Source organism: Primulina eburnea, chromosome 10, assembly GCF_022965805.1.
Source record: "Primulina eburnea isolate SZY01 chromosome 10, ASM2296580v1, whole genome shotgun sequence".
Classification (NCBI taxonomy): domain Eukaryota; kingdom Viridiplantae; phylum Streptophyta; class Magnoliopsida; order Lamiales; family Gesneriaceae; genus Primulina; species Primulina eburnea.
The window spans coordinates 1,771,201-1,783,211 of record NC_133110.1 but is presented as its reverse complement, the minus strand read 5'-3'; the positions used below and the strand labels follow the sequence as shown (position 1 = coordinate 1,783,211).

Sequence of the window (12,011 nt, the reverse complement as noted above, 5' to 3'; positions counted from 1 at the left end):
ACGTGGGCAATGTCTTAAAATTAATTACACGTGGGCAATGTCTTAAAATGGCAAACACAACTTCTTTGGGCACAAGCTATTATTAATGAGTGGGTCTCATGTGAGACCGTCTCACGGATACTAATCTGTGAAACGGGTCAACCCTACCCATATTCACAATAAAAAGTAATACTCTTAGCATAAAAAATTATACTATTTCATGGATGATCCAAATAAGAGATACGTCTCACAAATTCGACCCGTGAGACCGTATCACACAAGTTTTTGCCATTATTAATTAACCTTTTATTATGCGTGCATTTTTTTTATACCTGTACGGAATGTGGTTTGGCGCCTTTCATTTGTGTCGTTAAGCTGGCCTTCTGTTGGGCCACGTTGGCCTTCATGATTTCCCAGGAAACTTGGCTTCTATTCAAGCCCGGTAAAAACCTTTTGGTATTGGGCCTGTTATTTTTTTATGGACTCACCAATGAGATTACTGGCCAAACCTTTGTAGGTAATTATTATATTAGTATGCTTATTGTGAAATGGTTTCATGGTTATTTTTCTGTGAGACAAGTAAGTGGTTTATATTTAAATTGAAAATTAATAATTTTAGAATTAAAAAAATATTTTTTCGATAATTTGATGTGGTTAGAGATTTGTTTCATAAAACTAATATACGAGATTATTTTACATGAGTTTTTATGATATGTTTATGAACAACTAATAATATATTACGTCATTTAAGATTGGAGTAGGTATGCTGTGAGACGGTCTCACGAATCTTTATTTATGAGACGGGTCAACCCTACCAATATTCACAATAAAAAGTAATACTCTTAGCATAAAAGTAATATTTTTTCATGGATGACTCAAATAAGAGATCCGTCCCATAAAATATGACATGTGAGACCGTCTCATACAAATTTTTACCTTATAATTGTTAATATCCACATTGTTCGGGATAAATAAAATAAATAAAATAAAAAGATATATAAAGATATGTAGCCAAATCAAGTCGACTCAAATATTGCTTTTGTATTTAAATTATTTAAATTGAATTAAGTTCATATATGTGTGTACATACATATATATATATATATATATATATATATATATATGTGTGTGTGTGTGTGTGTGTGTGTGTGTGTGTGTGTGTGTGTCTATTTATACCGATATTTACGTAGAAAATCTCTAAAAAATATTATGACTAGTAATATGAAAAATACTCTACTATAATATTTTATGATACATAATCATTCGCTGTATTTCAAAAAAGAACACAAATTATTTTAATATATTAAAACGAACATCTCACAAATATTATATATCTGAGCACCCAAATTTTATAAAATAAGAAAGAACTCGATAAAGAGCTCTGAATAAAATAAAAGGATGAGAGCTCTGTTTATGAAGTTTCTTCAACGCGTATTGTGATCACATTTTTTCAGTAGCGTTCGTGCTCAAATAGTAAAGTCGAATGGTTTCGTTTCAAATCCACCGTATGATTAGCCTTCATTAAATGATATTGAATTTGACTATGAATTTCGAGTTAAGAAGAGTATTCGAGTCGGTGAAATATGTAAAAGTTTTATTAATGATTAGAGGAATTTGATTTTGCATACCAATATTTTTTTAGACGAACATGAAACACTCTATTTTTCCAGTGCAATTTAATGACTAATATGGTATATAGACTATTACGATAAACAAGATGTTTATCCAATGCTCATCGAAGAACAGAGGTTATCGTTTTCATAATCATAACATCTCAAAACTATTCTCATGTCGATTCTAAATCTAATATTTATGGTATTTTGGTATATAAGTAGAAATTATATTAATTTGTTTTTCGATGAATGAATAATCTATAAATTTCAATTATATTTTTATATAACCAATGAAATAATAGATGAAATCTTAAATTCTAATTGTACTTATTTAAACAATTGTTACACAAATTAGAATGTATTTCAATTATATTCATTGTTGTATGAACTTGAATTCTACCATAACTAACATAGAACATTAAATAAACAAAGAAGACAGTGAATTTGAAGTTTATGACATGTTTTCTCTAAATTACATAAGTACATTTAAATTTATTTGAGATCTATCGATTAAAAATCATCCATCCAAACACAATTTTAGATACTTTACTCCAAATATTTGTGTATAAATTCAAAATTATCATTTGATATTCATTCAAATAAACGAAAAAAGAGATATGCTCTTTAGTTGTTATTTATTTAAAAAAAACTAGTATGAGAACTGTATTTTTATCAAAGAATCTACCTTAAAAGTTGTGATTTTTCACTTTTATTTTCAAAATTCAGAACATAATTTTTTTTCCAAACACTCGATTAATAAGTTTAATCAGAAAACGCTTTACTGAGTACATATACCATATGTGAGCAGCGAAAATAGAAGGATGTTGATCATGTTATATGTAAAATCAAGAGCCACGACTATAGATGTAGTTTGCATTTGTATCCCACTTGTGTTGTTAAATAAATTATTCTGTATTTTCAATTGGGAGTTTGCATTTCTTGCTTCATTGAAGAATGGAAGCTTTTGTCCGGACGCCGCTGCATTCAAAGACAGCCTCTGAATTTGGAAACGGTCCGTCCCAATCGTAGATGCACGCTACAACGCTTCACGCTGTCCAAGAACCTCAATTAAGACCCACCATTTCTATCAGATTACAGCGACAGCTGTTGCTACCTAAGCTTCACGAATATGGCCACTTTGTGTACCCCACATTACCAACTTTTACACCCACTTTTTGCTTAGGCACCCATGGTATGTAAGTTTATATAACACCCTACATTAAAGCACCAATGGGTGAGGTGTATTATTTTTGTTTAATCGAATTGCGACTGTTTTCAAAACCGTCGCAAATTCAGCGCCCATCTTTCATTTCTTTAAAAAAAATTCAATCGGCGACGGTTTTAAAAACCGTCGCAAAAAGCGACGATTTTAAAAACCGTCGCATTTGCGACGTTTTCAAAACCGTCGCTAATTATCACCCAAGCTATTCACACGGCAGAATATGCACCAACTATTCGAAATTAATACACCCACATCTACTAATTTATTCACTTATATACTAACCAATTTCTCATTCATCCCCAAACATTATCTGTCATATTTTAGCCACAATGGTGACAATGTCAAACTCACAAATGACCCATTGTTTCTCACCCCTATATCCAAATTGGCCGTTTGTTTCAAATTTCCAAGGTTATGAAAATCCTTCGAATCATCCAAATTACACCTCCCGAGCTCCGTATCCACCGCCTACACACTGAATATTGGCAAAGTATAGGCAACCCAGATTTCATGCCGCCTTATTTTTATGGATTACATAATCCACAATCCACCAATATGCCAATCGAGAACGAGCCGCCAACTCCTACGTTTGTCCCAGAGACTCAGTTCTCCGACCGTGAAACACGAGTTGATCTCGAAAATGTGCAAAATGCTGATGTAGATGTTGAGGGTACGAAGAAGCGAATAATATGGAAAAAGGAGGAAGACGAGCTACTAGCGAGATCGTATGTCACAATGAGTGATGACCCGGTCATCGGCAATGATCAGAAGGGGAATGATTTCTGGAGACGTGTTGCGGACTACTACAATAACAATCGTCCCGCTGGTTCATCTCGGAGAGCTTTAAACGTGATTCGATCTCATTGGCACAATACCGTCCAAAAAAAGGTAAATCGCTTCAACGCAAATTAATAATAGTGTTTACAATACTATACCGAATCGGCCATAGTGACGAATACATATTGCGTTATTGCATATGAAAAATACCGTGATGAAAAATAATGGGAGTTGCATTTAATCTGGAGCATGTGGGGAGAATCATGAAAACACGGTCCACCTTGTCACATCACAGTCCGATGAGCACTTGGTTGGTAACAAAGAAAGCGAGAATCTCAGAGTCGGGGGCTAGCAACAACCTCATCGCACCAAGATGTCAGTATTGATTTAGATATAGATAGAAGAGATGATTATTCTCACAATTGGTCAAAAGCCGTCAAAAAAGAAAAGTAAAACAAAGCAAAATCATCGATGGAGGATTTGACAACAAGATACGACAGTATGTTCGAATCAGCCTGCCGGAGTCGCCGGATTCGGCCGCGGAGTTTCCTCTCTGCCCAACCAATTAGGCCTCAAGAAATTCTCATACTGCCTGGTCTCGCACAAATTCGACAACACCCCGACAAACAGCGTCCTAATCATGGATAACAAATATGATTCTGGTAAAAAGACAGCAAGATTCAGCTACACACCGCTGCTGAAAAACCCTGACAGCAGCAAAAATGTTGCCTTGGGAGATTACTACTACGTCGGCCTGAGAAAAATCATAGTTGGACGGAAGAAAGTTAAGCTTCCACACGAATTCTTGGCTCCTGATTCTGATGGAAATGGCGGGACTATCGTGGATTCCGGCTCGACTTTCACTTACATGAATCCGGCGGCGTTTAAAGCAGTAACCGATTCATTTGCAGAGCAGGTTAAAGACTATAAAAGGGCTAAAAATGTGGAGAATTCAACAGGGTTGCGGCCTTGTTTCGATGTGACAGGGCACGAAGCCATTAAATTTCCGGAACTGAAGCTCCATTTCAAGGGCGGAGCAGAGATGGTACTGCCATTGGAGAACTATTTCTTTGTTGTGAAAGATGATCAGAAGGTCGTTGTTTGTCTGACTATGGTGACCGATAACACGTTACTCGGGCCGGAACTCGTGAGCGGGCCGTCGATTATTCTGGGCAATTTCTTGATGCAGAATTTTCACGTGGAGTTCGATTTGAGGAACGGAAGATTTGGATTCGTTCAACAGTCGTGCTCTGGGTAGGGAAGAAGATGGATGGATTAACAGATTTATTTGGTTTTCTTGATCAAGATTATATATAATGCCAATTTATATAGGATTATAGCTTGATTATTCTTTCTAATGCTGTGTTGTAAGAAATTTGAGGCGATACACTGGATTTCGTCATTTGAAATATGAATAATTTTGTTTCATTGAATTCATATGCATAGCTCGTGAAGTTCTTGATTAGTCGAGAGGCGAACTATTTTGGAAGACAGCTGAGATTGTCACACAGATTACAATTTGAATTATTTAATAGATTATGTGATTAAATAATATAATATTTTTGGATAAATTCGATATTTTTCACATAAAATAATATCTTTTTTATTTTAATTCAATTGATCACACAAAATTGTATGTTAAAAAGAATTTCACAATGATTTTTATGATATTTTTAAAAATATATTATTACATTATTTAAGTGACAGAGATTTAAAATTTATTTCACCACATGACATACATAAAAGTCTACCGTTCATTTACTGAGGACAGCGATTTGAACATGCATTCATCACTAAATGCATTATTAAATTATACTAAAAAAATGCATTAAATTATGTGACTTCACTACATTTCAACGTCTCGTTGATTATTAAATTAAAAAGTGGACACATTAAGGCTTTATAAAATTCATTTTCCTGTTGAATATCTGATTAAGATCGAGGCTGGAAAAGGTAAAATTTTGTTTTTTTTTTTTTTTTTTAAATTCTGAGTGAGCATTTATAAAGATCTTTATGACACATCTACAATTCATGGACCTATGGACCAACGGAACTTGATAGTTGGATATACTGATCGATTGAGAAGTAATAATTTTAGGAATGTACAAAAATTATATGCCTGGAATTTATGTTACATGGGGTTAAATAAAATCGATGGTGCTGAAATCAGCATTCTCCCTAGTATTTTTATACCATATCCTATGGACCATTGGCGCTTATACACATGAGTAAATCCTGATATAAGAATCTTAGATATGAAAAATGTCTTATTCTCAAGAGTTCCTCTTCTTTCTTTCAATGTAAAACTCGTTTTTTTCTGCTGTACTTTCCTTTCAATGTAAAACTTATTCTCAAGAGTTCCTCTTCTTTCTTCCACTTGTGTCGGCACACTTGAGTTCAGGTCCGTGGCGGAGCCCATTGGGAGGATCCAACCCGTAATTTCTCGTGAACCCGGTTCTTATTTCTTCCTCGCTAATTCCACCGGTGTCGATTTCCAGAACCATCAGGTTTTGAGCTTTTGCTCGTGTTGCCACCCTGTAGTTTTTAAGAACTTAGAATTTGAACACCGTTACTGTGTTACATACAAACTGCTACTTTCTTAGAGTTGAGGCAAATAGTTCTATGTGAAGTTGGGAAATTTGCATGTCTTTTGATTTATTATTTTTACTTCTTTGGCTCTTGGATGTTTATTCTGCGAGGCATTTATTCTCTCTCTGAGCTAAGGAATGCATGGTGAGTGAATCGAACTGGAAAAATTGCCGCAGCAGTGTGACTGTTTAGAAATTTAGAGTTGTATGGAATCTCAGTAGATTAACATTTATCCCAAATCCTGAAATCTTCTTGATTTTCAGATATCACGTTTATAATAGATTTTGGTTCATGTACCTAATTACTGGCAAGCATGGAATCTCAGTATATTATGAAGAAAAAGGGATCATAAATTTATTTATGATATGTCGTGACTCGTGATCATTGTACCAGCCAGGAGTTGACTTCTGTTATTTTTAGTCGTATATTGACTTTTATTACAATTGATTTAGGTGATGTTTTGAGTAATTTGTAGAAGGAAAATAATCTTTCTTTCTAGGTTCACTGTCAAACGATCACTGATGGGACCCGTACGTTAGATCCCAGGAACTTCAGCATCTCATATGACAAGCTAGTTATTGCTTCAGGAGCAGAAGCTTCTACATTTGGTATTATAGGTGCAAGAGAACACGCGATTTTTCTTCGTGAAGTTCACCATGCTCAAGAAATAAGGAGGAAACTGCTTCTAAATCTGATGCTGTCAGATGTTCCAGGTAAGAGAAATCTAGTAGTTAAATGGTTAAGTGGGATAATAGGTGAAGCATGATAGTTAGGCTCATCCACTGTTCACTGTGGGTTGAGCAGGTGTCACCGATGAAGAAAAGCGTCGGCTTCTGCACTGCGTTGTTGTTGGAGGTGGTCCCACTGGAGTCGAATTCAGTGGAGAACTCAGTGACTTTATAATGAAGGATGTACATCAAAGATACGCACATGTGAAAGATTATATTCATGTTACATTAGTTGAGGTTAGGCTATGACTACACCCCATCGAAGTCCTTCCTCTCACCTATTCTACTAAATTTTATCTGAATCAAGCTCATTTATAATGCAATTTTAATTTGTTACCCTGTTGCTTGCCACCTTGCAGGCAAATGAGATATTGTCATCATTTGATGACCGTCTACGAAAATATGCTATTAAGCAATTGACTAAGGTAAGGGTGTTTGCAAACCATAATGTCGTGCTATTTTTCAATTTTTTTCCCATGAAGCGTTCATGACTCCTTTCTTCTCATATGCTAACATGGATGCATATATACATTGGCTTCTGACTGAAATCAAGCATAACAGCGTTCAATTTTGACAAACAATGTGGCTGTCATTGTAGACTTTGTCTGCAGATGATGGATATCCCTGACTTACAAATTAATTAAGTTTAACACTACATCTCAATTTGTAATATATACAAAAATTTTGAATTGTTCCAATGAATTCGATGATACTGGTTTCGAAAGTGGGTCTGCTACTTTTTCTTCGGTGTTATTTTTTATTGTCAACTCACTATCTCCATCGTTGACTAGATTTCCCATATTTGAAGTTAATATGTTCTGCATCACAAAATGAAGTTTTCTTGTCAAATGCCCTTGCACAGTCCTGAAGCCCTGCAAAAACGGACATTTACGCGCATTTTCTTAGGGCTTATTTGTGTCCGAGAAAGGTGGGGATTGGGAAGTTTTAACAGTGTTCCCTTGGTATCCTTATTCTGTTACACTTGTGGAGTTGTTGTACATGTTGAATCGGTTTTCTTTTAATTTATGGATCGATTTGAAAAATCATTTTCTCAGTCAGGAGTTCGTCTTGTTCATGGAATTGTGAAGGACGTCCAATCTCAAAAGATAATTCTGAGCGATGACACAGATATTCCTTATGGTCTTTTAGTGTGGTCTACTGGGGTCGGTCCCTCACCATTTGTGAAGTCCTTGGAAGTACCTAAAGCACCTGGTGGAAGGTATGTATTCATTCGGCAATAAAAAACTTATCCATGCCACTTTCTTTCATCGAGTTGTACAGCTATAGACTTTATCATTTTAGACTCTGATACGCTGTTAGATGGAAATTGTTTGAAGGTTTGATATTAATGTAGGGATTAAATTTTTTTGGCTTTCTTTCTTACTTTTTACTCTAGAATCCTATTTGTTTAAGGGATGACTGTTTTTTTTACATCATATTTCTATAATACTTGGCTTTGTGGGCAACCTCAATCCCTATTATGTAGGTGCCCTTGCAATTTGACTCTTACTTATCTGCCATTCTTTGCTATATTTCATAATTTCCTGAAGCAATCTTCTTTTTCACTTTGATTTGCGTCATGTTTTATCATCCAAACTGCTTTTCACGTGGTAACTATGCATCATGCCACTGTAGGATTGGTATTGATGATTGGCTTCGAGTCCCTTCTGTGCCGGATGTGTTTGCCGTTGGTGACTGCAGTGGCTTTCTTGAAAGCACAGGCAAGCCGGTTCTTCCCGCCCTGGCCCAAGTAAGCTATTGGATAATCCGAATCTGATTTTTCTTTTTCCTTTTTTTTTTACCTCAAATTTTTTTTTTACACTCAGTCACATCATTCATTGTTCTTCTGTATGATACTGTTCCATTAGCATTTTAAAATTCAAGTATTTATGCTGAAAGATCAAAAAGTCCTCTATAAGACAACGTTTTTGTACACCATTCATCCTCCCTTATGAAGCCAAAAGTTTAAATATTCCACAAGTTTTACGACTTCAGCAGTCGAATACGTTGAGAACATTTTCTGTTAGGTGGCAGAGCGGCAGGGAAAATATCTAGCCAAGTTGTTAAATAATATAGGCAAGTCTGGTGGAGGACGTGCCAATGCTGTAAAAGAACTGGACTTGGGGAAATCTTTGTTTATAGGCATTTGGGGAGCATGGCTACCATTGGGAGACACAAGGCACTCGTGGACCTTAGGCAGAGCAAGGTTAACTTTTAAATACTTCTGTCAAATTTCATTAGCTGCCTAAAACCTGTTAGATTTGACTTAACCTAGTTATAAATATTCCTGCCCAGGAAGCAAAAGGTATATCGATGGCAGGATTTCCAAGCTGGTTTGTTTGGCGCTCAGCTTATCTTACCCGGGTCATTAGCTGGAGAAACAGGTTTTATGTGGCAGTCAATTGGTTGACAACTTTGGTGTTTGGTCGCGATATTAGCCGGATATAGACACGGAAACAGAAGATGACCTGTTAAAGAAAGTCGATCATTCTCCACGGCGGTAGATATATACGATCTCTTCCGCAGTTCACTTGGTTGGTATATGTTATTCGATCAATGGTTATGGCCATGGTTGTATATAACAATATATACATTTTTCCGGCAGATTCAAGAATTTAATCAACGGACGATTTTACTAATTTTGCAGTGTAAAATTTGTTATATATATATTTTTTTTGTTTTTCTAAAGAAAAATTACCATTAACGGATGGTTAGGTAAATTGATCAAGTCACACTTCGTGTGATGATTTTGAAAAGGGCAATCTTCAAAACAAAGAGGAATGGAGGATGACAAATATGATAAAGACAGTTTCAATGTGATCACCTAATGTATTGTTGCATGCTCACGCATGGTGGGTAGAAATTTGGTTGACCGGTTGGTAACCAAAAGAGATCACGCACTCGAATATGATAATTGTTTCTCAACTTGTAAATCTTCTCAAAATAATTACACCAACTGTTTATTTTCACATATCTTTTAGTAAACTACTACCCAACAAAATTCATGTTATGCACTCTACAGATATTGGACGAATCAAAAGAATTAAAGATCCATTACATTGTTTAGTTTAGTAACAAATTCATATTAAAAAATTTGCATATATTATTTATAAGAACAAAATTTTCATGCATTAATTAAAATTCTTGCGTCCATAGCTAACTTTTGTGTTGAATTCATTTCTATATATCTTCCAGCTGGTTTTAATAATAATAAAAAAGATCGATGATGGAAAGCAATTATAGCTCGTCTTCCTCGTCAATATGATATCACCATGAGACCCAATAAATATATTTATTATACGGCAAAAAAGCTAATGAAATATTAGAATTTTACGTGCATGAATATCAAAACTAAGTCAAATTGAAACGTTACATAAATACAACGATAAAAAAACTAAATCTTGATAATATCTAAAAAAGAAATTACTGCCATTAACGGATATGTTGCAGAAGCTCAACTCAAACATCAACAAGGCAGTCCATAATCAACTGATACCTAACAGCCGATCCCACAGAAATGCCATTGTTTTTCTTACCAAAATTTATATAAGCCGGACAATTCACATTCAGACGATATTTCCCAGAGATAAAAGTTCCAACTTTCCATCTAATTCTTCCATCAACTCTGATATTAATCAGCACGGTTCCTGTAAACTGATCCTGGTTGAGTGAATCCACCAAGTAGGGCGCCACCGGGACGGTGTCTCCATAAAGAAACGGCGACCAAACGGTGATTTCTTTGTGGCCTTGGTACGTGGCAGGAAGCAGCGTCGGAAGGGTTACTTGCTGGTTGTGGTACGAGGCGTAAACATCGACTCTATCATAGTAAATGCCGATTCTTTCATTAGGGTTTCGGGTGGAGAGGGTCACTTGGAGGGTGGTGGTCAGGGTGGCGGGGGAGGTGAGGTTGAAGGCGTAAACAGTGGCGTCTTGAAGGATGAAATGTGGTTTCGTGGGGCGAAGTATGAGCCATATTAGGAGGATTAGGAAGAGGATGAGGATGATGAAGGAGACAAGGGCAGCCCAGAGGCGGCGGTGGAACGCTTTGCGGTCGTCGTCGTGGTGGCCGCAGTCCTTGGCCGACATGTCGGGGCGGCGTCGGTGTTAGGAGTTTATTTGTTGATGATATTATCAGTTGTGGGGAGAGCTTTTGCGTAGCATAGCATATATATACTTATTTCAGTAAATTATTTAAGGAATGAAATTTACATATTTGTATAAAACAAAAGGAAACAAATTTTAATAAAGCTAAAATAAACATTATTTACTTAATTTAACACCAATATAATCTCAATATAAATTTCCTTACATAACTTTCCAAAATCTACAATATTTTATATTTCGAAATATGACAAGATCGAAGTGAACGATACAAAATTTTCCCTTTTGAAACATTATTTTATTTTTCATTCGTATATTTTGAAATATTATTTGTCTTTTAAAAATAAAGAACAATAGTGTTAATTATTTAAATAAAAGGCAAAGTATAGTTTTTCTCAATTCTATAATTTCTTTTGTAGACATGCATCGATTTTTCCCCCTAATAAATAAGTACCTTTTATGTAATCATAAGAAAAATATGGGCATTTGGTGAACGAGAAAAATAAAATAATGGGAGAAATATATTTTTGATAGAAAAAATTAAAATTGTCAAAAACAACAAATATAACAAAGTAAAATTTAAATTTAATCATATATAAAATAAAAATCGCAAAAAAAAAAAAAACAAACATAACAACCAAAAAAGCTATTTTCCCTAAAATAAATGAACTAAAAGCATTAATGTTGTTTCAAAAAACGTTATGCATATATTATTATAAAATTAAATGGACAGTGGTTGCTACAGATTTGGATATTCTATTGTGTTGAAAACACAGCACCAATTGTTGTGTACTTTTTACACGAGATGATCACACGATGATCTCGTTTAATCTGACAAATTTTTCAATTTACCTCATATGGTGTGATGTCCACAAGATGATCACGTGATCATCTCGTATAAAAAATGCACAACACATTACTGTGTTTTCAACACAATAGAGAATCCAAATTTCATTATTACGTGTAAATAACATTCACCAAAATCAATATATGCATATATAT

At 35.0% G+C, this 12,011-nt stretch overlaps 3 protein-coding genes across 3 annotated transcripts; 2 read left to right on the top strand and 1 right to left on the bottom strand.

The window, feature by feature from the left end:
- The first annotated feature begins 4,102 nt into the window (after window positions 1–4,102).
- Window positions 4,103–4,949, top strand: LOC140803551 (probable aspartyl protease At4g16563). Its single transcript, XM_073159462.1, has one exon. The coding sequence runs from the start codon at window positions 4,232–4,234 to the stop codon at window positions 4,847–4,849; it is 618 nt and encodes a 205-aa protein (XP_073015563.1). The 5' UTR covers window positions 4,103–4,231; the 3' UTR covers window positions 4,850–4,949.
- A 777-nt stretch (window positions 4,950–5,726) lies between these two features.
- On the top strand, window positions 5,727–9,499 carry LOC140803658 (internal alternative NAD(P)H-ubiquinone oxidoreductase A2, mitochondrial-like). The gene is given in 10 exon segments (XM_073159559.1): window positions 5,727–5,731; window positions 5,948–6,098; window positions 6,680–6,893; window positions 6,985–7,145; window positions 7,268–7,333; window positions 7,964–8,127; window positions 8,544–8,658; window positions 8,936–9,026; window positions 9,029–9,114; window positions 9,204–9,499. Coding segments are annotated over 10 exon segments (1,206 nt in total). The 3' UTR covers window positions 9,357–9,499.
- Window positions 9,500–10,183: 684 nt separating this feature from the next.
- LOC140803659 (NDR1/HIN1-like protein 1) lies at window positions 10,184–11,050 on the bottom strand. The gene has a single exon (XM_073159560.1). The coding sequence runs from the start codon at window positions 10,992–10,994 to the stop codon at window positions 10,368–10,370; it is 627 nt and encodes a 208-aa protein (XP_073015661.1). The 5' UTR covers window positions 10,995–11,050; the 3' UTR covers window positions 10,184–10,367.
- Between the last annotated feature and the right edge of the window lie 961 nt (window positions 11,051–12,011).

Excerpts from the sequence above, each read along its gene's own strand:
- LOC140803551 (XM_073159462.1), top strand. The coding sequence starts at position 4,232 with ATGGATAACAAATATGATTCTGGTAAAAAGACAGCAAGATTCAGCTAC.
- LOC140803659 (XM_073159560.1), bottom strand. The coding sequence starts at position 10,994 with ATGTCGGCCAAGGACTGCGGCCACCACGACGACGACCGCAAAGCGTTC.